This window comes from Pungitius pungitius, chromosome 1 (assembly GCF_949316345.1).
Source record: "Pungitius pungitius chromosome 1, fPunPun2.1, whole genome shotgun sequence".
NCBI lineage: Eukaryota > Metazoa > Chordata > Actinopteri > Perciformes > Gasterosteidae > Pungitius > Pungitius pungitius.
In genome coordinates this window covers 16,004,247-16,030,716 of record NC_084900.1, presented here as the reverse complement: position 1 = coordinate 16,030,716, position 26,470 = coordinate 16,004,247, and the positions used below count along the sequence as shown (strand labels likewise).

Genomic DNA, 26,470 nt, shown 5'->3' with positions numbered 1-26,470 from the left:
AACAAAAAAAGGCAACGGTTAGGGAAAATAAAGTGTATCAAAGACGAGATAAGTGATGCAGAAAATAAATTGAGGTGGAGTGCGTTTGAGTGACAGATTCACTGTTCCAAGTAAAAGAAAAGCTACAGTATTTAATTCAGACTGGATCGACATTTCGATCAAGTTATTCAGGATAAAAAATAAATGCGCTTCCTGTCTGGCTGCAGGAAGACTCATTGTCCGTTAAATAGATGTTATGTGTTTTGAATAACTACGATACCCGGGCTGAACGTGATAAGTAAGAAACTTTAATTAGCAAAAGGCAAGAGCGTATTCACACAAGCAGACAGAGTGGTGCTGAAAGCTGCTCAGATCGGATCGAAAGGCATGAAAAACACATCACACACACTCGTCATACAGTAAAACTGAGTTCCACTAGCTAACATAAATACTATCAATACAAAAATATCACACGGATGTCTTTGCTGTTGGACAGTGCAACACGAGTCTCCTCCTGGAGCTGCATTCAGGTAAAAAAAACAAACAAAAAAAGACATTTTCAGACACCAGGTCACATTTGAATACTTTTGCCGGAATAAAAGATGGTTCACGTTCCCTAAAGGTTTCACATTGATGAACCATGCGGGAGCTGCATGCGTCGTGGCTCAAAATAAACAGTAATGTTCGGTAATAAAATGCCCGGAAAAAAACCCAAACCTTTTCTCAGTCAGCTTTGTGCACATTTGAAGGGCTCCTCGTACTCGAGGAGGACGGTTTCATTTCACAAAAAGTGTCGGCTACAACAAAACAGAGCATCTTTTCTGCTGATAAAAAATAAACACTTTCAAGTGAATGTTTTGGGTCATTCATAGACAAGGTTCCTCCTGAGGTACCAAACTTTAAATCACAGACATTAAGTAGCACACAAGTTATGGGCAAACAAACACAAAAAGCAACGTTGGTTAAAGCACAAACTCGTGGTTCTTTCCCCCCCCCCCCCCCCGAAAATAAAAACCAAAATATGTCAGTCTCATATAAAAGCCATTTCTATGGAAGACCACAACAAAAACACACATTTATAAATCAGTTTCCACACGCGGCGAGGGAACAGCCCTGTGAGTGCCTCGAGGTGCGAGCACGTTTTGCAGTCAGATGGACCAGAGGCACGTCGGATATGCGCGAGCGGCCTGGGGGGGTCTGCTCGGGAAGAACAGAGGCCGGCCGCACAGCTCCATCAGGACTTGTAGTCGGGGGAGTAGAGGCGCGACCTGGGGCTGCTGTTGGGGTCCGTCCTCGGCACCGTGCGGTTGAAGGAATTCATCATCGGCGAGTTCAGACCTGGAAAATAGCGCGGAGGCGAGAAGGTTAACGAGAAACAGGCGGCGCCGGTGACGTCGATCTCTACCCAACGCTCCCAGTACATCTTGATAATCAGAACTATTATCAAGGGCCCTTAATTGGACACATAGCTCTCTGAACTTTCTTCATTCAGTGGTTCTTTTAGCCGACAGCTGTAGCGTCCTACCTAAGACGGGGGGTGGCGTCCTCTGCATGAAGGCCGGGTGGTACGCCGGCTCCCTCGGGCTGAACACCGAGTGGAGGACTGCAGGAGGTAAGGAAACACATCTCAGGAGCTCGGTATTAAAACTGATTTTTTTTCATTTGCCATTACTATGATAAGACTGTATTAGTATTTCCTGATGACCCACCGATGATGACGATGGCTGTGGCAGCCAGCAGAGCGAACAAGGTGAAGAACATCATCTGGTAGGAGTTAATAAAGCTGTGCAGGGAGTGGCCTCCTTCAGTGTAGACAACAGGAGAAACAGCTGCAGAGAGGGCGGGGGGAGAAGATGGAGATAATAAGCTGTCAAAACCTCTTCAAAAAAACAATACAAAAAGCAGGTTTCTCTTTGTTCCCCCTTTCTGTACCTTTAAGGCGGTCACTTTTTATTCAATTTGTATCATCTCTAATCATCTAGTCAATGTGTATAAGCGCAGCAGGGATAACTGACCCAGCTTGGCGGCGTTGGGTTCAGCCACTTGGATCAAAGCGACCGGGACGACGAGGCTCTGGCCGCTGGAGGAGCAGCTGATGGAGACGGAGGTGGAGACGGCAGTCTGAGGGTCCACGGCGCTGATGGTGTACTTTGAGAAGCTGGGGAAGCCCCGGTGTGCCTCCTTCTCTTGGACAACAATGTTGGCGGAAGCAGACACCACCTGAGAAAAGCGGGGGGGGGGGGGGGGGCAAATCATTACATGCAAACTAAACCCATTGGTGCTTTGGGACATTTCTTCGGACGCGCCCCGTGGAGCCCGACCTCTGTGTGGGACAGGGCGGCCGCGGGGCCGTACACGGTGAGCTCCGCCGACGGGTGGAGGTTGGAGAGCAGCAGCTCGGTCTGGTCGGAGTAGAGGCCCGGCTCTATGGGCAGCCGGGCGCTCGCTTGTTCCCCGGGGGAGACGCCGGCGCCCTGCAGGCCCGCCCTCACCAGCAGGTCGGCGGCGGACGCGCTGAGCACGCGGGTCTGTTGGTCCGTCATCGGCTGCAGGGTCACGGAGCACGAGTACGAGCCTGGGGCGAGAAGAGATGGCCCGAGATGAATTATTGATGTGTGCGTGAGGGATGAAAGGTGTCTGGTAGAATAGGTTTCATTTTTCCGTGGTCATGTGATGTGCACTCAGGGATCCGGTTCATTGTCTCTTCATTTTATTGAGCAATACACTAGAAACAGAACAAATAAAGAAATTCAAAATATATGAGATGCGCATGCCTCCCCCAGTCCAGTCTCCCAGTGTCAAGGTGGTTACGCATAAAGAAAACATATTCCTTTTAATTTAGTTTTAATGCCTGAATCCCGTCCCGCGCACACACAAACACGCACGAACCAACTGGGGCAAAGTCCCAAACCCCAAACCCAATTAGAGCAGTGCTTTCAGGCAACAGGGAGTCTCCTCAGTTCAATACATCACCTGGACACATTTTATAGTCCCAGCTAAACTCATTCCATGGGCAATGCAGATATTGATTTTGTGTTTTCCTGCCAGTAATGCAGAGCGTACACACAAACTGTGCGCCCCGGTTACATTTCAAAGTAATTTTATTTTGGAACACTTCTAAAAAGGTTGAAATTGATGTGAATGTCAAACAGAAAAATCAATTTTAGTATGGACAGGTAAGAGACGCTAAGATGTAGTTATAAACCAATATATATATATATATATATATATATATATATAAAAATGGCAGGGGAAACACTGCTATATAATGACATGATTCTTGTCAAATGACAAGTGTAAATGCTCACAGCCTTCAACCAACTATGAGCAGGAATGTAATCTGAATTCGGATCAGTTCTTACCAACGCCGGAGTCAAAGCTGGTGTGCGTTTTGAAGACATCAGCAGCAGGGAAGTCAATGGCATCACCGGTGAAGCTCAGATGGCAGCTGACAGAGGTTTGCGGCTGCAGCCGTGCAATGGCTTCAGTGTGGGCAGAGGAGCAGGTTCCTGCACGGTAGAGCACACGTTCATGAGATACGAGACGTCTCCGCTTCATCAGATTTCATCGTTTTTTATCAAATCAACACAATTAGATCAGTTAAGAGCTTGTGTCAGTCAAACATGAACAGGTTCAAACAGCTAGCCTGGCACTTTCCAAAAAAAGATAAGAAAATGCTCCACAACAACTCTGAACTCTAATCTTGTATTGGATCTGAGCAGTTGCCAGGCAACCACAGGAAATACAGGTCAGGGTGGCAAAATAATCCAGAATGTAATCGTCCTTAGAAATGGCCTATTGTGGAGTTTCCACTTTGGATTTCGTGCAAACAAACAAACAAACACAATGAATCATGTCAACGCGGAGGGGCCGCTGAGTGGACTTTGTCCCCCCCTTTGGACGGAGACAGACGAGCTGACTTTGCTTCTCTTTCCGGTCTTTGCAGCTTCCGATTCACCACCACAGGTAAAGTGGTGGTGAATCTTCTCGTCTTACTCTCAGCAAGAAAGCAAAGGGAGTGAATTTAAAAAAACTGGAAGTGGGTGAGTTCAGTACCGATGAGGTTGGTTCCCTTCCCTCTGGTCGAGAGCAGGACTCTAGTTTCCTTCCCCATCCTGACGGCGGCAGCCTGCGCAGCCGCCACCGTCCGCGTCGCCGCGTCCACGATCACCTGCGGAGCAGGAAGGAAACAGCCGATAAATCCTGAGAGGATTTAGGTGTGAGCTTCGATTAATCACAATCACAAGTACAGCCACGAGCAGCTGTTCACATCAAGAGCACAAACAATGAGGCAGAAACAATGAGTCATTGTCAGGTGACCAATGGAAATACATCTGCTGTGCTTCTGTCTAAAGATTACTTATTACAACATGGGGGGGATGGGGGCTCAGATGCAAGGACACATATGACATACCTCTCTGTACGTTTTCAAAACACCGGGTATCTCATAGTACACGGTGACGGTCCCGGAGTCTCTGGCCACCGCGGCACCACTTCTGGGGTCCACCTGGAGAACGCCAGTGGACGAGGAGCTCCAAGATCCATGACCACCTACAGAGATAGGAATAATACGTCCACTTTCTAATATGTATTTCTTTATGAATTCTATAAATTGCAGCATTAGATAAACAAGGATTCTGCTCAATCACATAAAACAATAAAACCTTTGACTTGATGAACATTGTGGGGGAGTTAAAAAGCAGAAGAAGCAGGCTGTCACAGTTACAGGACTCTAAAGTTGTAATAATTACGGATCAATTAACATTTACACAGCACGGCGCGTTCTCTCACCGTCGGGGCTGGTCAGCTGGGCGGTGAAGCAGACCACGTCCCCCACCACCAGTCTGTGGGCGTCCTCCGGGTGGATGGCGTGCTCGACGGGCAGCGGGACGTAGTCAGCCACGCCCACGTTCTCGCTGTCCCAGACGGCGAGCAGCGTGAGGCCCACGTTGACCGTCCGCACCGTCAGGGTGTGGTTACCGGGCCCGGCCCCCACCTGCACCAGGTCGTCCCTGCAGGTCGGAAATGAAGGTACGGAATTAATTAATTAATTAACTCTCCTCCATCCTTTAAAACGACTCGTTGGCATCAGGCAGATTTGGGCTGGCAGGATGTTGCTGTAGTTTCAGGAGCAAAGACTAACCTAATTTATCTCCATTTGACCCCCCCCTTGTGCTCCACCCCTCGAGACTACAACCATTATTCCTTCCCTAACCCTCATTAGTTGCTACAATGATATTTCCAAACACATATGGTACTTTTGTTGTTATTAGTGCGGCAGGTTGAATTCAGCCAATTCCATTTGACAGGCTTAGAAAAAGCTTTGAAAAAAATAAAATAAACAATAAATAACGTCCAATTCTTTAAATGGCATATTGCAGGACAGCATCCTATAGATTTTCTTTTTCCTCTGATAGAATGTCTGCCTTTGAGCCTCCAAAGAATGCTGCTGCTGGCTTATAGGGCCAAACTGCTTCCAGCAGAGATGGTGAAATCCAATGGGCTCCTTGAGTTTGATCGAATCCCAGTCCTGCCCCTTCAGTCCCAAAGGCCTCCGGCCCGCTAACACTCTCAATGTTATACTCTCTACCCAAAACTATCCTTCAGCACCTGGAGAACAAGAGGAGGCCGTGCTGTGCCTTGCCTCACGCACCACCCACCCATCCAACACTCACTCGGGTGGAAACGACTCCATCTGAAATGCAGCTGAAGGAACAGCCCAGTAAATTAATGTGCTGAACTCCTAGTGCAGCCTGCCGTGTCCTCACTACCCCTGTTGTACTCTACAGATATTAACACACACACACGGTCCATAATAGGAATATGTTTGGTCACATTCTCATTCAATAAGGAGTGTCCAAACCGTGCGTGATAACAGACCTGTTTGTGGAGAACGTGAGGTGGGAGTTGGAGCTGTGCAGAGCTTCTCCCGTGCTGGCATGAAAGTGCACGGTGAAGGTGAGCACTATGCCCAGCGGTAAGGCTTTCAGGCTGTCCCTGGTGTGTGTGTGCAGCGCTGGGCTGGTACTGAAGCGCACGTAGGACACAGGAACCACCTGAGGAACGAGCAGAGGAGTCATACTCATCTTGTTGTCAGTTGCATCTAATTTTTTTGTATTAACATATGAAAAGAATGTGTTTTCAGATCTAACCATTAACTAGAAACAATTGATTATAGGACTATAGATATGAGGGCAAAATGACAATAATGAAAGACCTCCATTTAAAACCGACCTTCAACGCGAGGATGAGCGTTTGATTGACACCGAAGGTCTCCTGCGAGGTGATCAGCAGAGACGAGATGCCAGTAAGCGAGCCGGAGAAGAGGAAGCCCTTATCGTCCACTTGAGCGGTGACAACCTGGTCCGGGCATTCCAGTATCTGGTAAGAGAGGGCGCCTGCACCGTCCCTAGGGGACACGGAGAAACGCGATGGCATCACGTTTGTTCCGGGCTGCGCTGCGATGAACCTCCACGTGCTTTTAGAGAAGACCAAGCGTGCAGCGGTCGTTACTCACCTGCTGGTTTGGAGTTTGAGGGCCGAGTTCGGAGCCATCAGTAACTCCCCAGCCTCGACTTCGGGGTTAAGCATGTGCAGCTTGTCATAGACCTTTGAGCAAAGCAAAAACGTTACGCTTAAGTTAAGCTTAAGTGGGCTTCAATCATTCTTTGGTGTTTGAGACATGTCGCAGTTTCGAGGCGGGTTGCATTCAACTCTAACTAATCTCCAGTCTTATCACTTGACATAGTCAACAACCTCAGATATCCCGAAGCTCAGCATCTTAAATGCCAGCTTTCTCCATTGAGAAAAGCAGCAGGGGGACACGGTCATATTAAGCTCCTTGCCTCACAAAAGAGGTCTTTCTTAAATAGAAGGTACATGCACATAGGGCATCAATCATGCTGGTGCTCAGGACAGAGGGATACGTGTTTTACAGTGTTCCCCTTTTCTCCAGGTGAAGTGGGGCGAAGCCACAGTGACGTACCTGGATCTGGATCTCATCCGTGAGCTCCTGAAGATTCTCCACCAGCTGCCAAGCATCGGGGTCGGTGACCTTGAGCACCACCTTCAGCCGTGTGTGCCCCCTCGTTCTGCCGGTCACAGTCATGCCAAAGTTGTGCTCTGACTGAAGTTCCACGTTAGCCTGAGGGAGACGGGCACCATAACGACGAGGGCAGAAACAGCAGTGGCAAATCCAATGAAAAAGGCAGAGCGGTGACGAGGCAGATTCTGCTTGTGTTTAAATCATAATGCGATGCCGGGACAGCACATTTTAAATCAACCTGATAAAAGGATCAAAGGGACAGCATGAGACGGAAATAACTCAGTGGCAGAAACGGCACTGGGTATGAAATGGAACCTTCATGTGCAGGGTACCTCAATGTGTCTTGGCTGGACATCCAGGATGTCTCTCTTGGTCGTGGACCAGGTGAAGGTGAGGCCGGGCACGGCGTTGCCAAAGGAGAAGGGCGTTTGACTATTAGTCAGACCCATCACATATACAGGCATCTGGAAAAAGGGAACAAGAAGGCGGTCACAAAGAACAATATTGCCCACCGACACAGAGAGAGAGAACTCAATTCATTGTTTTACCGTTAATTGCACTGCTAATAATTCCTAGATCTGGGGAGATTTTCTACAAACTAATCCTACCTGAGCCTTTGTCTTCATTCTGGTGATGGGCGCTCTGATCCGAATGCCCGTTAATCGCACAACCTCGACTTCCACTTGATCCTGCGGACGCACGACGAGAGCCTTGTTGTTGTAAAAATCTAACAGCCATATAAGACTCCATAATACTGTAAACACACCTGAAACACACATGCTACGTAAAAACGCATATACCTGAGACACGACGACTAGTTTCCCACTCTCGGCATCAACAGCCTGCACCAGTCCAGTCACAGTGACATTACCGATGGTGGCCCCCCTGACGTGGCCCATGCCATTAACGGAAGCTATTTCCTCGTTGGAAATAGAGAAAAGGATATTGGACTGAGGCTGAGGGCCACCTTCAGATGTGATCTGTTAAGGACAGCAGGAACAAAAAAGAAAGGGGGTTGAGAGAAAGAAACAGGGAAAACCAAGACGTGACTCTTAACACGAGGGATGAACAGGCTGAAAGGAAAGACAGCAGCTTTCGCCAAGACAAATTCTGGTGAGAATTTGCGGAGAGACGTTATTCTCTATGTGTGAAGATTAGAAAATGGATATCAGAGTAATGTGCAGTGCATGTGAATTAAGGAGTTCAATGAGCAGCAATTAGGAGGCCTCTTGGCTGTTTGGTAGATGCGCTCAAATTAACACACGAGTTGAAGAAAATAAAAGGCAAGCTGGATGTTCAAACCAAGAGCTATTAGGCTAAAATTATCTCTTTTGGAAGATGAACTCTTCTGGCGTGACGAACTGAGACCAGCTGTTTCCAGACAAAGCCGTAACATCAATATTATACATACTTGCATCATTGCTCCAATTAGCAGGGTAATTTTCTTTGGGATGAGCTTGAAGGGTGGAAATACCTTGAAGATAAAAAAAGGAAAGAAAAGGTTCAACAAAATGTGCGTCACACATACAAGAGTCAAACTTGAAATTGATATTAAAGCACTTGGCACTGAATGATTGTACCTCAATTTGCTGAGGTGTAGAAGCAATTTTTCTCCCATTCCTATCCACTACAACAGCTGATAGAGTGGTCTGACCAATAGAAGCACCTTTCACCACAAAAACAGCTGTATCTATTTCAGCAGACTCCGATAATGATCTGCAAAAGTAAGTAAATACATACATGTAGGATTGTACACAACGCTTTGCGAGTTCAACAAGATCCAGAATACTTACTTTAAAGAGACGATTCCAGAGGCCGCCTTAAGTTTAAGATTCATGAATCGGAAGTAGCTGGCTGGGAAGGGCTTCCTGTTATCGTCCAAGACTCGGACATAAGCTTTTACAGCCTTTCCAATCTCCACCTGTAATACGGATGAGTGGCATCATCCATTAGGGAAACAGTCCTTTAGGTTCACAGGCGGGGAGAGAGCCAACGACGGAAATTCAAACACAGGTTTTTATGAACATGGGAAGTGGTTGGGACCGTATTGTTTATACATCGTTGGGGGATTTTTGGAATGTGTAATACTAATAGGGATTGTCCAATCGGTCCGTGGGAAAGGGGGCCTGAAACTCACCTTGTCAACGACTCTCACGTAAACCTCCAGGATGTCCGAAACGTGCACTGTGGCCTTGGCAGGTGCCGGGAATGCCAGACAAAGGTCATGAACCATCACTTTCACCTCCCCTGGGTGTACAGGAGAGACCTGGGTACACAGAGCGAATCAAAGTCTAAATCACAATCAAAAGAGAGTAGTGGTGTACTTTAATCCATAATCCTCATGGGTTTATGGATTAAAGTACACCCGCATGGATTTACTGAAAGTCTTTGGTATGTTGTTCAATATCATATTTGTTTATTCTAACGAACTACTCCCTTCAGTCTAGAATAGTTTGGAAGAATTGAAGGTGGAAACATTTATGGCATTTAAAATAAATGTGAATTAACTGTGGAGTTAAATCGAATTAGTAAAACTATTTTGTCAAATACGTACAGTGTGAAATGTGGTAGCTAGCTAGCAAGCTAAATAATGGATTAAAAGTACTTTGAAAGACCCTCAATTTGCAACTAATTAAGAAAACATTTTACAATAAGTAATAAAAAGAAACATTCAACCACTAAATAAGCATGCTTAATCCATCCACATCCTACAAAAACTAGCATTTGCTTCAACACCATTTACCAACATATAACTTCACAAAAAGGTACCCATTTTTATTGAAAAAAAAAAAAAGCTCTCAAACTCATTGAAAACTTCAGAAATCTTCCAACCATTCACAACCTCAGTCCAGATGTTCCGTCTTACCTGAGCTGTTGCTTGGGCTTCCTGGAACACCACATTCGCTATCCCTCGAACACTGGCATTGACAAAAAAGTGCCCTGACCCTTCTCGCAGGGCCAAGTTTGCCTGCAAAACCAAACATAATGATAAAACATAAGTGTCCCTGTCATTTGCCTCACGTGAGACATCACAGGAGACCTCTGACCACACTAACTCTTTAAAATCCACTTACACAGGTCACTAACTGTTATTTAACCCCCACACCTACCAGACCTCCCTACATGTCACAGGATTAGCAGGGAGGCCCACTGAGGGAGGAGGGAGGTAAGCGATGATAACCCGTCTGAATTCATTTTAATGTTACCAAGGCTTCAACTCATTTCCATTTCTCTTCTGCTTGGGCAGAGAGTACATAATGTACTTTATGATAAAATAGTACACGCGCTTTTAGAAAAGCAACCCTCATAAAAGACCGTCCCTTACCCGCACATCCGGGTGGTTGTATATGGTGACTACGTTTGGAGAAACCTTCACATCTTCGACCAGCAGGAGCTCCAGAGTGGCCGAGACCGGGGTCAAGTTGTCGTACTGTTGAGAGCAAATTATTGCGTTACGGTTCTAAATATTATACCTTAAAAAAAAAAAAAAAGAGAAGTGCTGGCGCAGTGCTACCGGTGGAGTCACTTACTGGGCCGGGTACTTTGGCTGCTACGAGGTGTAAAACCTGGTAACGCACAGCGGTCACTGTGATGGCAGCGATGCCCGTTTGATGATGGACGAGAACCGTTTGGCGCCCTGCGAACAAATCCGCAATCAAAACAAACGGCAATACAAACTTTTTGTCCCCACTAATCTATGGACAAAGAGCTTGGTTCCCAGTAACAGCTGACAGAATAATTCCCCGACCGCCTCTGCTGCTTTAGAATCAAATCCTGCCACAGCTTTGTCTGCCTCGACACTTTCCAAAAGTCCAAAAACAAAAAAAGGAGTTCAGCCGACAACCCGCTGTTTTGTAAACACAAAGCGAGCAGGGAGGTTTGAGGCGAGTCACGAAAGGTTTACCGTGCAGCTTCATCTGTTTGTTGTCGTCCTCAAACAGCTGCAGCTCCATAGGCAGAGAGGGCTCAACGCTGGCCAGCGGCACGCTGCTCGATTCCCACAGGACGCTCAGAGAGCTGAAGTTGTCAAACTTCCTTCCTTGTTGATCGAAAGCAGCCAGGTCCAATACGGGATTACGGTAATTTGAGACAGGTACCTGGAAGAAGGTGGTGTGAGGAGTCAGGCTACAACACTGAGTTAAGGATTCAATAGAATCATTTTAGAAAAGCAAACTGAAAGAGCAAAATGATTCAAAAAGCATTTTGCAAAACAACATTACTTTTGTGCAATGACTTTAGTGCGAGTGGTCAAAAATGAGCAGAATGAAATAACACAGGGATGGAATCTCCTTTTGGTGGCCAGGTTGAATTACAGGTACCACGTACCACTTGTTTGTTCTGCTGCAGCAGCGGGCAGGTCAGGTCCAGCTGTGGGCTGGAGTAAACCGGGACAACGGTGAGGCGGGACGGGGGGGCACACACAAACTGGACCACCGCCGGCTCCACGGCGGGGTAAGGATTGGTCACACTGGCCTTGTTTCCCACCATCACCTCCAGCACCTGAAGAACAGCGAAAGGGCGGCTGAAGCTTGTCAAGAACGATTGGTGGGCTGTGAAAACAACGCCTTGGGGGGTGTAGGAAAAGAGTTCTAAAAAACAAAAAGACATGTGTGTGCAGGATAATAATCATTGTTTTTTATTTATTTTATTAACTAGTGCCAGAACAGGTAACTGGCTCCCATGCATCTTTTTTTGGTTTTACTGACAATATCACAGCTAGTAGTGCGCTACGGATCATTTATATTGTGCCTTGTTGGCAATTTCCCCCTAAATAATGCACGTAAAAAATAAAGAAGTCATTTAAAACAATAGGGAAAACAAAAGCATCCAGAGCAAAATGATGTAGGCGGAGTTGTTAATTTGGCGCATGTGAGAACGTCGATAACCAGACTTATCTTGGAACCTTCCTCATACACCAATATGTTCAAACGCGGGATGATATTGGCGAGAGAGGCCCAGTGGGGGTTTGGTGGATCTCACCTGCTCTCCCAGGGCCCTGCAGGTTGCTCTGACCCAGTGCTGGTTGTAGTTGTGAGATGAAGGGCTGGTCAGAGCGAGGCTCACGCTGTCCTCATCCTCTGCTCTCAAGCTGCAGAAGAACTTCGAGGGCTCTAAAACCCAAGGCCGTGGGCCGCCCTCAAACAGCATGTCTTTAGAGGACCCCAGAGTCACCACGGCAACGGACACCGGGTCGATTGCCTGCCAAACAACGTCTATTTAAGAAATGCAGGATACCTACAGAATGAAATGCTTTTACAAATGTCGACTAACAAAAATGTAAAAACTCAGAATTTTGGTGGAAGAAATGTCACTGAGGGAAAGCAAAGAGAAAGATTATCTTAATAAAAAACTGACAAAGCAGGTATTCATGCTACTCAGCTAGGCCATTCTAGTGTATAAGAGGTGCTTAACTAGGGGGACGTTAAGCTGCAAACCGCAGTATTTCATTGATAACAAAACAGTGTCTGATGAAGAGAATGAAGAAAACCTGGAGGAGAAGAATCTGAAAACCTGCTGATCATCACATTTCTGCCTCTATTGTAAAGAGCGTCTGCATGTATCAACGTGCACGTGTGTGTACAAGGGAGTTTGTTTCCTCCGAAGAAAGAAAGCTAATTGGTGCTTTGAGGTGAGTTGAAAGAATAAAAGAAAACCACAACAAAGACTTCAGGAAAGGTTTAAGATAATTACACCCTGCAGATTGAACAGGGAAATGTGTAAAGAATTGCATTGAATAACCAGCTGAAGAAAAACTATCCACAAGGAAATTTATTCTAGGGCACCTGGAGAAATATGCAATTGATTTGTCTCAAAAGCTCCAGATGAGCAAAGCGGTTAAACTCACCCGGAGAGGAAGGTAGGCAGCAATGGTGATCTTGACACTGAGATGAATGTTGCCGTGGGTGTAGCTCACGGTCAGCACGGTGTAGCCGGGGGCCAGGGCCTTGGCCCTCACCCCACTGCAGTGCTCCTGGCCTGGAGCCAGCCTCCCTTAAGGGGGAAGGGGGGGTGGGGGGGGGCAATAAGGAGCGGAGGAAGCAGAATAAGGGAGAGAGCAGTTTGGACACTGTACAGATAGTTCCAATTGTTCGCCCGGGTGTACTCGTCTATCTTCCTGTCTTAAACCACACTCGAGTACAGAGCGCTCTTATTATGTGTCCCAGGCTGCTCTTCTGATCAATAATACAAGATTCCAGAATTAAGAACGGTACATTTTGCTAACAGAAGAACTTTGAAAGAGATAAACGTTGCAATGACTACCTGAAAGCCGTACAAATGGAAAGGGTTTCAATGGGAGATGGAGAGGATAAACACATTAATACAGATTTGTCTAAAGGATAATAGATTTTTGGATTCATCATTTGTACAATTCTTCTATTATGGAAAATTATAGAGAAGGAAAATCACAATAACAGACAACCACACAATCAGTAAGAAGGGAAGTAGACATTTCAGTAGAAGGAAGTGAGCAACGTAGTTACCCTCCACACAAAAAGACAAACAACACATGCGTGTTCAACAGGCCATTCACTCGCCAACAGGCGTGATTAAATACAACATCGATTAACACTAAACGGAGTGATCAATGAATGAGCATCCACTGTAATTACATGATTAGAATCTATGGGAGGACTCCTCCCCACCCCCCACAATATATGTGATGACAGTAGACCAGCTGCTACACAAGAGAACATCGCCTTCATCCCAACTCTCACCGTCGAGCAGCTGGAAGACGCCGGGGTTCTCCTCCTCGACCTGCAGGTCAAACTGGGAGCAGTCACTCAACATGACGCGCTCCGTCCCCACCTCCTCCAGGTGGCCGAAAATCCTGAGGGGCAGATCCAGGACCAGGCCCACCATGGCCTCCACAGGGGAGGGGGCAAAGTCCATGGCCACGGGCTCGACAACATACACCTGGGAGGAAAAAACAAAGAGGGGAGTGTGGAGATTCAAGCCCAAACACTGGGGTGTGTTCTTAAGTTGGATGCTTACAGGTCACATTTTTACATCTCCAGAGATTATTTATTAGACATTGTGATCTCTTTTAGCTTAAATGACCTCGATTAGATGACCATGACGAAACCTTTAATACAAAATCAATTATGGAAGAAGTAGAATTGCAGAGGTGGAAAGTTGCTCCCAGTTTTGCTGAATGCTGAACACCAAAGAGTTGGTACCGTGTTGCGAGACGCTTATGTGTTCATATGAAACAACATTGCCAAGTAATAAGCCGATTAAGGAAATTGATTACGGCTTTTGAAATTAAGAAACACGGTCCAGAACACCTGATAGAAGCTTAAGTTACCCCACTTTTCAGTCAATAGCACAAAGCTTTGGCAAAAAATAAACCTTGCGATTTAATCTCCTTAAATCCTTCAGAGTTGTTGTTGTGTTGATCACGTTGAGAGTTTGAATGTCTCAAAGACCCTTAAAGTAAGTTCCTTAAAAACTGAAAACCGGTGATATAATCAATTTTTTCGTAAACAGGCGTGTCACAGTGTGAGCTTTTCCAGGTCGACTCACCTTCATCTGGCCAAAGTGGAGTGAGTTGCGTAGATCGTGAGCGTAAACGACGCTGACGCCGATGTCACTCACGGTTGTCATGACTCCCTTCACGGTCACTGTGGCCACAGCCGTGTTGGACGAAGACCAGCTGAAGTTTCCACTACCGCCGGTCGCCTGCCGCGAGCAACGGAAAAACAGAAGTCACCGCAGGCACCAGATTTACAAAGAAAAAGCATTCATTTAGAAAAGCATGAATAAGAACAATAGCTGAAAACACATTAGAAAGGTGTAATAGGCCCAACAGCAGCTTTAGAGCCTTTCAGGTCCCTTCTGAAAAGGATTAATCACCTGTATTGTGTACTGATACGCTCCAACTTTGGGCTGCCATGGAAACGTCAGAATACTGGGTTTGAGAACTATAGGATTATAGATTTCCACGTCCTGTTCATTGTGGACTGGGTAGGCGAGTGCGTGGATCCTTCCAACCTGAAACAGAGCAGAGGCCGCAGGGAATGATGAAGGCCGCGAGACGGGGAGGGGGGGACACTGATGCCAATTCAGACTGAGAAAAGGTAAAAATTCCAAGTAAAACGCACGTCATCCACAACAGCTGTAAGGGTGGCGTCAATCAGAGTCAGGCCTTCTTTGAGGGCTTTCACGCGGTGATACGATCCATTCCGAGACGACTCCAGCTGCTCCAGGTACTCCAGCGGGAAACCAGTGTCAATGCGGACATTCTGCAAAAACACAAATCACACATTAGTACGACTTGAGGCGGAAGCAGACCCAGGAGTTACTTTACAATGTCGGTTAAGATGTGTTCCTACTTCAACAGGGGAGGTTCTCTCAATATTAAACAAAAATAAAAGTCATTACTTACGTCAGAAACGTAAATCTTGTTGCCGGATTTATCGAAAACTTCGATGAGGACGTCGTAAACTCTGCCTTTCTCGAGAACCCAGCTGTCCCCGGGGAATATTTTAAAACCTAAAGAGATTACAATCAAAACAGAGGTTGACCTACTTATTTGTAAAGATACACTATGAAATACTTCCATCTTGTTTTCAATAGCGAGAGGAAGGCACAGACCTAGGTAGCCCGCTTCCACCACATACAGAGTGCTGTTGGGCAGGCGAGACACTCCTTGCATCCGAAGGCCTGAGGAGATGCTGCTAAGGAACGTTGCCACGGTAACACTTGTTGACACTGACAGATCCAAACCGACCTACATGACTTCTGCCAAATGTCAGTAAGTACTTCTCAGCTTTGCACAAATAAAGAAACAAAAAATACTTGCATTTTTCCCTGCAGTTTTTTAAGCTTATATCAAGCTTTAATATAAGCTTTACTGCAAAATTGTCTGAAATCACATCTGAGAGCACGTTTTTATTACTATGAAAAGTCTCTCGGTAACAATGCATCATCTACAAGAAACTACAATAACAATGAAGCGGATGGACTGATCATATAGCGGGAACATAAAGATAAACACTTTCGTCACTAAAAATGTTTCAAATCAAATGAGCTTATTTGTGAAAATAAAAAAGTATAGAGAGACATTAAGCAAACGCACTTCCACTCTAAAGCAAGTTTAACCCAACAACTCGATGAGGGACAGACCTGGTCCAGCCACAGAAAAACATGACGAATATTCAAATAACAGCTACCGAGTATGACTGGTCATGAGGATACTCTTGTGATCCAGCACCACGTTGATGTGCCCGAGCTGAATCGCTGTCACTGTTGAGATGCGTTGATCCAGACGGGCCACGGCGACGTCCGGGTTTCCGTTGGCGCCGATCGCGCTGTTCTGAACGTGCAGCTCGTACTGATCACAAGGCATGGAGAGCTCTGGACAAACAATATGGGAGTCAAACGGACGGTGTGTTCCACATGAGGTGCTGCGAAAGCTCAATAAGGGGTCGAACTCCTTAGTAAACAGAGTCGGACCTGTGATGGTGCCCTGTCGTATCTTCAGGACTTTGTATCGGATCGAAGTTCCCGCCAGCAAGTAGACGTCGTACGCAGGACTCAGCAGGATGTTCTCTAGAATCAAGAGTCTCACTTCTGCAGCCCCCACATCCTGTGGCACATGCACCATGGTTACAGAACAACACCGCCGTAACAAACCAGTGTTAAAAAAAAAAGAAGTGTGTGTATATATATATACATATATATGCTTACCTTATACAATGGCTCTTCTATTTTGGCCTTCAGCTTAGCATGTCCGGTTTTTTGTCCCGACACCAAAATAATGTCGCCCTGTTTCCCAACACGCTCCATTTCAGATATGTATCCAGGGGGCGTGTAGGTGGACTCTGAGAATTTAAGTACCCTTGGGTAGAAAAAAGACGTGCAAGAGATTATGTTTGTGACTCGTATGGCACAAAATATTATTCATTTTCCGGTTTGCTGCCAGATTTTTAGCTCTCAGTCAACTTCATGTATGCAGATTCAACACAATGGCGCCTACCGTAATGAATTGTAAGAGTCAGAGAATCCATTTACATCCACGTCTTTCACTAAGCTCCAGTCGAACACCAGACCAGCGAGGGTGCTGAAGGTGTTTCCTGCAACATAAAATGGACAAAGGGTCAGACCTGCTATTTATCTACCTCCTAGCTTTAAATCTCACCACATGGCTACGTGAGCTTTGTGGAGGAGCAGAACATATTTGCATAGACCTTTCCCCTTAGGGTCTGGAAGCTATTGGCACTAAAATTAACTGCAACAAAACCACAAGGAATTTTATTACAGGATGGTTGCCGTCCTTTTGCTATCTACTCCATCTGAAGAATCCCAAATGTACTTTGGGGCCAAGGTAAACTAAAACAAAAAACCCAGCCCCAGGGCCATCATCAGAAAGAGTCCGGCTGTAAAAGCAGCTCATTAAACTAAGCGTGTCTGCCTTAAATGGAACCAGTCAAACAGAACAAACACAGCCACCTCACAGAAGCAGCTCGAGAACAAATGCAGCCGGGAGCCCGCGCAGTCATTCCTCAGAGAACTCTTTAGAGCAGCAAATGAACAATACAGCATGGACTGTCGAGTAACATGGCAGGTGTTGACAAGAAGTATTCTTTTCTATCAACATCACCAGCAGCATATAATGACAATGACTTCAGCCTGAGGGGAGTCAATATGCGTCACCTTCTGAGTCCAGTGCATGAATCTTGAGTGCCAGCGGTGAGTCCTCAAGATGTAGCTCTCTGGTGGTCGACACAATCTGGATCTCACTGATGATGTCGACAATGGCGTCACACCGCAGTACATGTCCTGTAACTGCAAATTAATAGGGGGAGGAGGGGAGGGGGGCAAAGTACTGCAATATTAGACTTTCAGCAAACCACAAATTTTATAAAAACAAATGGCTCGGCGGTTAATGAGGAAACGTAATTATTGTTGACGCACATAGTATAACAATGTACCTTTTAACTAAATGCCATCCTGTAATCTTGAAATGGCAACAGAGAGAGAGCTCTACAGCATTCTCTGCTGCGCACAAAGTCAAAATCAAATCTTGTGGTTTTTCTTCTCCGCTAAGTGGGCTGTTGCATGAGCGATGGATTATATCACGTTACGTTTTGCTAGACAGGTGGGGAGAGTCGCCTCCTTTGTTGTCTGAATAGACGGTGTTGTTTTTTTTTTTACAAAAGAGACATTCAAAATTTGTGGCCAATGATTGTTCTGACTCCAAAGCAAATGCACACAACTGCCAGTCATCGGCGACGGGCCAACATTGGCCCGAGCAACAGAGGACAGCATTACACAACAGAAAGGAAGGAAGAATGAAAAAAAATAATAAAGTGTTGCGCAACAGAACTAGCCTTGCAACTCAAAAACAAAATATGTGTAGAGATGGACAGAAAGATAAGCACCTGGCAAAACCACTTCTATGGTAATTCCCATGACGTTAGGTTTCTCCTGCACCACATGCCATGATGCAACACATGCACACTTCACGACGTACGTCCTCTCATGATCCTTTTATACAATGCATCTGTCATCGGTGTACAGTACTTGGTTTTTGCCTCATTTTAGCGGTCAACAAAACATATGACTCAGTCTCTCACCCCCACTCCATCAATTTACCAAACTAAATTGTGGACACAGTTGTATCCCCATTGATACCAAACACCACGTGACTTAATTAACGTAAAGACAAGAAAAAAAGCATACCAGGTGGCACAAACAATACCTGGTTCCTGTGTGTGGAATAACTCTTATAATAGTTATTTCTGGATATAAAATACCTGTACGTATTGTTTAACATTTTTGTAATTTTTATTGCAGTTATTGTGGATTGTTGTTTTTTTTGTATTAACGCTATCAATAACTGTTTTTGAACCATTGACATTGTCAAATGGCATTCTGAAAATGTACAACTGAAACAAATGTGCACAACTCTTATTTCCTAACTCTTGGAGTTGGACCTGTGTTTCCTAAGCGATATTTATAAAAGCCACCGTGTATTTACCAACATCTTCGGCCAGAATGATGCTGGTCAGTCTGGAGGGATGGGTGGAGAGAGCCTGGAGAACAGCTCTCCGGGAGCAGCCTCTGTCGCGCTCTTCCTCCACAGCCTGGATGCTTGCTACCTCTGGCCTGGTGGAAGACCTGGATGAATGTGACCAGAAAAGAAAAGATGTGGGCAATGTAAATAAGTGTGGCGATCTTGTGTTGATCATTGAGGGGTCTACAGTGGAATGACGATTTTAGACCCAGGCTTTTTCTTTAAAGATGCATGTTAAGAGGGAAAACTCAGAAATCTATTGTCCAGATGTTTTAGGATTGCCAAGACCAGACTACTGTGCAGCACCGTTACTACACTCATAAGTGGGCCATGTGGCCTCAGCTCAGTCGGGTTCTACTTACCATCTGTAGCAGCCTTCGGTAGTTTCGAGCGTGAAGTTAATTTTTGTACCTCTGGCGAGCGGCAGCAACACTTTGGGTATATTCAGTTTCGAGGAGCAGTCGACTCGAATGGCGGTTATTAATAACAGCAGAGCCGAGGCTACACGTTTAAGCGAAATCATTTCCGTTTCATGAGGTTGCGGAGATTCGTCAGCGGTTATAACGGTAGAATGAATGGACGCTAAGTTTCTGTACTAGCTAAACTTTCTTCCTGCGTCCCATGGAGTGAGGCTATTCGTGCGGTGGTGTTGGGGTCGTGGCTCGGAGAAAGACGTGTGGTCGAGCTAGCATCGCCACTGAAGCTATTTTCAAACCGCTTCCTGCTCACTTTCGTGGTGTGTCAATAGATAGCAGACAGCGGGCACATGATGATAACGGTTAAGCTAACGTTACAATCTAAGCTAACGTTACCCCCGCCCCGCCCCCTCTCCCCCGTCCTCCACTTCTGCTCCCTCGCTTTTTTTAGTCCACGTAGATACTCTGGAAAAAAAGAGAGAACTAATTCACGTCTCTGTTCTTATATTATTGTATAGAGTTCGCAAACAATAACTTAAACACTGACATTTACAAATACCCGCCATTAACAATAATTGGCCTTTCAGTGTGCAATGCTGGGAGGTGAGTACACGTCACAGACAAGAGTGGGTGACGCGAACGATGACGCTGTTTCTTAAAGGTACAGTGTGTTTTCTCCGACACTTGAATGAAATGAAATGGATTTGAATGAATGGAATTGATGCCAGAGGCCCTTTTTTAAAGTATGTTTGGCATAGGGATGTAATTTTTTGGTTTTTAATATGCAGTAATAAACTACAAAATTGACTTGTGTACAATTAAATTCAAATTTGTAATTATTTAAATCAGTGTTTTTTTTACATGATAATGGCAAGATATGCAGGCTACACCACAGGATTATGGTTGTGAATGCCCAGATATTGTCAACCAGCATCCATTGGCACACCGCGATTCATCCATCCATTATCTTTTCTGCTCACAAGGGGCCGGGTTGCTTAGCAGGATCTTCCTCCTGCAAAGTTAGCTCAACGTTAGCTCCTCGCGCGGGAACCCTCATTCCACCACCTAGATCAACAACTTTGAATCTCACGTAGTGCACATAGAACGTCCGATTCATCCCAAAAGCCCTTTCAAATTTATTCAATGTTCATTCTACAATGAACACCAAATGAACTACCAATTCATTCAGCTTAGTGTGGCGTTTTATAGACGTTAACTTCCTTCCCCGCTGCTGCTCTGCGTCGTGGATGAAGAATAAGTGCACATCGTTTAGAAGTTGGCTACCACATGTATTGGAATAGTTTCTGTATAGTAGGAGGGATTTTTGTTTCTTTATGTTAAATGATATGTTAATCTGACTAAGCAGACACAGATACCATCTTTAACGTGGTTGCCATATTTTGGTCTTCAGCATTTAGTGAAGAACGTGCAATGTATGCCTTTTCACCTCTAGGTGTCACTGACTGCTATACTAGTATATTATTTTCTCCGAGACACAAAGAATGGAAGACAAGATTATTAAATTGGTAATTAGTTTTAAAAAAATGCTATATTTAACATAATAACACGGGTTGAAATGACTATGTCTGGTGACAAAAACGAAGATGTTTTTAATAGTTTAATCAAGAGAGAAACTCTTGAGAACATCCAAAAACCAAATCACCCCTTTGACTGTGCATGAGATCATTTTCTGGAGCTAAAACTGGTCCCGAGATGCAACATGAATTGTTCACAGAATGTTAATCGTACATTCAGAGTTCGTTTGGCTGCATTATTTCTGATCCATCCTCTCATCGGCTTTGAAGTTACCAGAGCAGTGCTCCTCCTGCTCTGTGAGATAAACAGCTTGATTAGGAAATACACTGTGGTAATGCTGCTTTGTGCCAAAGTGCACTTATTATCTGAGTCAGACTGTGTTAGCCATGAAAACACGTCACTAACTGGTGCTTTGTTCCAATTGTCTCTAATGGCAACCACACAGTTGCAACGTATGACATATTGAGCTGCGGAACGTTTAGAGTAGCGTGATCCAAAAGCGACAACTTAAATAGACTTTCTCTGGCTATTTTGGGTTGAAACACAATGACGTGACCATTCCTTGGTGCGATGATGGCAGTTTGGGGGCGAAACACGAGAAGCCAGCACACGACTTTCATTCATTTTGGAAGAGTTGCTCCGTGTGGGCTTCAGTCCTACGCTCACTTTCTCCTTTGTAGCCGATCCATTGGCACTGCACGTACGATTCGTGTTTTAATGATGTAATGTTGGAGAAAAAAAAAGAAAAGAATACTCGATTGTCACGCTCTGTGTCTCCAGCACTGCACACGGAGGCCCATGTCTAGTCCCCACAGAGGTGTTGGGGCGTAGAGCTTGTGGGCCTTGGATGGACCTTAATGTGAATCCTTGAGTCCAACTCTAACAGGCATGAGCTTTAAAACATACCAATAGTAGTGTGATTTAACTCGTACTCAATGGCTGTGTTCTCAGCTGGTGCCACCAGAAATGTGCTTGGTTTGGGAGGGTTCGGGTTACTTCTTCAAACAGTTTTGGAAACGCACGACTCCGTCAACTGTAGGTGTGAGCTGCAGTAAAAACAGACTGCAAGGAGGGAAAATATAAGGTGTTGCCATTTAGTGCAATCTGCTCTGGCCGAAATGAAATGTAAAAAAGAAAAAAAACAGACAAGTCAAAGGATGTCGTTGTGCCCTGTGCGTGTGATGAGACTTTGGATGTCCACAGGGTCTTGGCTATGGAGCTTTTCTCCGCAATATGACAAAGTCATGCATCAGGGAAATAAATATCACCATCCTGCACCTTTTCCACTTTGAGTTCATCCGGCAGCAGCTCTGCAGAGTTCTGCTTTTACTGTTGAATCCCTTTCCACAGTCTTTACGGCGTGCTGTAAATTCCCTCGCCCTTTCCATGGTGAGGAGCTTTAGGAGGCTTCAGCCGAGTGGGTTTGCATCTGCAGCTCTTTGCATTCATGGTCACAGACAGTTAAGGCGTAATCTCGCCAAAGTGCTTCCTCATGCCCCACATTTAATATTCAAACTACTTTTACATCCTCAACCCTTAATGGATGTGTTTCATATTCACATTCACATCAAGCCAAATCGTATTTGAAAATTGTTTATGACTTTGAACTACCTTTAAACATGCGTGTTATTGAACGTGTTAAAGAGTGAGCTGAGCCACATGCTGTTGTACGCTGTGGGGCAGACATATCGTTTAGCTACAGCCCGGAAAGTCTTTACAAGACACAGGTGGGGAGTCACTTTTGCCACATTACATTAACCCGCCCACCCCACAGAGCTCACATTAAAGACTTCCTCCCTTTACTCCATCTTAGACCCGCTTTAGTCTGTTGATGGAGAACATATTTGAGAAGCTGCGACATTTAACGTTTGTTTACCACACGTGAAGTTACTGCGAGACGCCTTCGTAGGGATTCTTTGTAATTCCTACCTTATTCTGTAATGGAGGGATCCATCAATTTAGATCACACAACATGCTAACAAAAGCTCAAACAGAGACTACGCGGCTCCACCCACCTGTTTAAACAAAAGCAGGAGATCAGGACAATGTTTCACATAATGGACCGATAACATTAACCTGCTGCATTAGGGGGTCCGAGGTGACAATGATGTCACCGTCACTGGCATCGGTTTCAATGAAAACCCCCTAAAGATTATTAATCGACGGAAGAAGTGAGGCAACGGTGACTTCACTCTCCTCAGATGACAAATAATAAACACGGTGTATTAAACTTCATACCTTAATTCGGTATTAGTATGAAACAGAAAAAAGTGCCCATTAGGCTACATCATTACGAGGCGAGGGTTGCAGTCAGTGGGCTTTGGCAATTAGTAGTGGCATAAATCACCATTCAAACATGCATGAATGGGAAATTACAACAGCGTTGGGTGCAATTACCTTCTCCCAAATCACTGCGTGTCAGATGACATTATCTCGCGGGCCAAGAGACGTGACTCGACTGAGGCCTTCCGGCCCCAGAAGAGTGAGGAGAGGTCAACTACTGTGGGAGGAGCAGGTCACCTGGTCCCTGGCTGTGACATGAGGACATCGCTCGGAAGTCCAGGGGGGGCCCGAAACGTTCTCAAGACAGAAGGCATTTGAGGATTTGTTTATTTCTAACCATGTGTTTTTGTTGCAGAGATTATTTCCCCACGAGTGTCCATGGGAAATGTGTATCATGTGACCGTGCAAAAGATCTGTGGGACGAAGAACATAATGAACATATAAGCAGGATGCTCTCGAGGTGAACTTCTCTGTCGTGTCGGTGTGTTTAACATTTAAAACCGGAGCGGATAAATCATTACAGCAGTGGTTGTATATCTATATTTCAATATGTGTCATCACACAAGCTTGGAGTTTTTTAAATAAACCCATTTGCTCATAAAAAGTCGCAAAAGTAATCAAAGGATAGTCATTCAAAACTTCATTTGTGAATTAAATGTAAGATAAATGTAAGATAGAGAAAACTAATAATAGGGCCGCTGGATCATCTGCGTCACTGATTAGTCGAGGGAGACCCCCGAGACAAAGTGATCAATGGCCCCAGGGCTCCGCTGGCCTGATCGGTCGACTCCAGCTTTTGTCTATATTTATTCTCCCTGGTGACTCAGTGATCCTGAAGATGAAAGAAAAGTAAAAGACATGGGAAGAGATATCAAAAAGATCAAATCCACGTATGTTCGGGACAGACTTTTGTCTCACGCAGAACATTCCAGTAGCTGATACAATTAACCTTGTTCTGAAAAGATCCCAACGGTCATGTGATGTTTGAACGGGCCCGATTCATTCACCGGGCTGGCTTCCCCAGGATTAAACTGCATACCTTTCGATGATTCGGCACCGAATTGGAGGAAAGGATTTACATAACAGTTAGATTTCTGTCATTTTGACGTCATTGTGACTAAATTAAAAGTGACCCACCATTATTATTTATTCTGACCGTGATGTTCTTCCAAACACTTGTATTGGAAGTTTGTCCCGCCCCCCCCCCCCCCCCTCTAAAAGAAGGGGGGAGCGAGGGCGCTCCTGGACTCCAGAGGCGCGTCGGCAGAAACTTTTTACGCACACAAGTTTCCTTCAGCGGCGCAGCGAGACGCGAGGTAGGCAACGTGCTTCCACGGATTCATCACCATTAATGCATGATTTAACGCGTTAAGCTTCTGCACTGAACAACACGCGAGACAAATATTTATAAATGTGATTTGAATACTTTTCACTTTTTTGCGTTTGTTTGAACGAGGCACGTTTCGTATTTTGCACATAAATCCACTGTTCCTGGTTATAACACAACTGCATTCGCACTTTACTATCACACATGCTTTTATTCATGTGTTCCTGTTCAATTCCAAATGTAGACGCCGGCTCCTGTAACACGATGAGAAACAATCCTTCTCTGGACTATTAGGTGGCTTCAAACGGTGTGTTTGCACGTGTGCGCGCGCGCGCTTGTCACATTGAGCTAAATGTAAGAAAGGATAAAAGGTCACTTCGTGGCTGCGTGGAATGCTTTGTGGGACACGTCCTGAGCTGATAGCTGAACACACAACATGCTTCTCATTCACATACAGACCCATCGAGGTGTTTAGAGGCAGAGGAGCTTTATTACCCGTTTTCATCAGTGCCCCCCCCCCCCCCCCCATGAATGACGTAGACATGCCATGTGCCTGTTAAGGAGCACTAGATCTGTTGAAACGATTTTGTACCCGAAGAACACAAAGACATCATTGATTGTCGACATGCAGCTGCGGTGCACTTTGTGTTTGTTTGGAGGCCGAGTCAGGGGGGGGGGGGGGTGAGGAGAAAGTGCAGATGTTGCGTTTGAATGGATGACCCTTCAATGGTATATTATATTCATAGATGCACTGCACGTGTTGCTCATACTCCGGTCTCAGTGAACACAGTCGAGCAAACAAAGAATCAGGATTGGTGAGTCCCACTTGGATCCACAGCTCACTACTTCCAAGAAAGCAAGTAGGCGGCTTTAGTTGGAGAGAGAAAGTAATCTGTAAACATCTCTTATCCTGGTCTTTCTGTTTGGTGGGAATCTTTTACAAGGACGTGCAGGGGAGCCCCACTGAAACCGGTGTGAAACATTTCAACAGAAAATGTCACGAGACAAGTTTGTCATGCAAAAACGATAAGAAAAGGCAAGCTGAAGAGGAGCAACAGGAGAAGTGAGATGGAAACCACCTGGTTCTCAATACGCTCCCTGATCTGAAGTCACCTCACAGGATCACGTCTGTCAGATTCTGACTTGGGCTGCCACTCTTTGTCCCTGTGCTGTTCGACGCATGAACAAAACCTCCTCAAATGTGTTCATTCCAGACTGTACATGACCTTATTATTTGCTTATAACAACACGTCTGGTTTCAGCTGTTATCCTTAGAAGCAGATATTATAGGGAGAAATGAACAAATGGCTCAATTGACTGCAGTTAACGTCCCAGCCATGCAGAATCCTGCAAGCACAACATTTAAGGAAAATACACTGACAAATGCTGCAAAAAGATAACTCAGCCCTGTCGCACGTTGTTTTTGGCAAACTCTAATGTTGTCATAAAAGGGAGGTTTTGTTGTTACAGCCTCTTTTTTCTTGTTTCCCCTTTTGTTGAGTTATATTTGCACATATTTCCCAGGGTCACTCCTTACCTTTGGCCAAATTTCCACATGCAATCAAATATAAACCACAGCTTTCATCCCCTGCTGTGGTGCCAAAAGAATGGGCACGGAAAATGAACATTTGGCACGTGGCCAAATGAAAGCAGACGTGGTTATTAAGTTAAACGGTGTGTTTTTTTAGAAAAATAATCAGACTGTGATGGATATGAAGTTGATTGGTACTGTAAATATATTAACCACATTTTACTTTTACAGGCTTAGGGACACACAAATTCTTTCTCATCTGAAAACAGAATCGAGCCTGAAGAGACCCTTACTCCTGCCCCCCCCCCGCCCACCCTCCCACACACACTTTTTT

At 45.3% G+C, this 26,470-nt stretch overlaps 1 protein-coding gene across 1 annotated transcript; it reads right to left on the bottom strand.

The window, feature by feature from the left end:
* Positions 1-265: 265 nt before the first annotated feature.
* nup210 (nucleoporin 210) lies at positions 266-20,008 on the bottom strand. The gene is made up of 40 exons (XM_037478172.2): positions 19,406-20,008; positions 19,008-19,147; positions 17,681-17,812; positions 17,004-17,100; positions 16,715-16,865; positions 16,481-16,613; positions 16,223-16,381; positions 15,620-15,688; positions 15,411-15,517; positions 15,127-15,267; positions 14,879-15,016; positions 14,549-14,704; positions 13,741-13,939; positions 12,870-13,015; positions 12,005-12,223; positions 11,351-11,524; positions 10,929-11,121; positions 10,555-10,661; positions 10,350-10,454; positions 9,891-9,992; positions 9,162-9,290; positions 8,818-8,945; positions 8,605-8,740; positions 8,436-8,498; positions 7,825-8,004; positions 7,633-7,713; positions 7,357-7,488; positions 6,965-7,123; positions 6,497-6,588; positions 6,214-6,388; positions 5,860-6,035; positions 4,771-4,991; positions 4,394-4,530; positions 4,036-4,150; positions 3,342-3,488; positions 2,301-2,554; positions 1,995-2,199; positions 1,689-1,808; positions 1,505-1,582; positions 266-1,317 (listed from the first exon to the last, which is right to left on the bottom strand). The coding sequence occupies exons 1-40, from the start codon at positions 19,564-19,566 to the stop codon at positions 1,214-1,216; spliced, it is 5,661 nt and encodes a 1,886-aa protein (XP_037334069.2). The 5' UTR covers positions 19,567-20,008; the 3' UTR covers positions 266-1,213.
* Between the last annotated feature and the right edge of the window lie 6,462 nt (positions 20,009-26,470).

Bases quoted from the DNA above. Each gene is read 5' to 3' on its own strand.
- nup210 (XM_037478172.2), bottom strand. From the start codon at position 19,566: ATGATTTCGCTTAAACGTGTAGCCTCGGCTCTGCTGTTATTAATAACC. The intron at 6,389-6,496 runs GTGAGTAACGAC...CGTGTCCCCTAG, and splicing joins CTCAAACTCCAAACCAGCAG to GGACGGTGCAGGCGCCCTCT. The intron at 1,318-1,504 runs GTAGGACGCTAC...GCTATTTTCCAG, and splicing joins GACGCCACCCCCCGTCTTAG to GTCTGAACTCGCCGATGATG.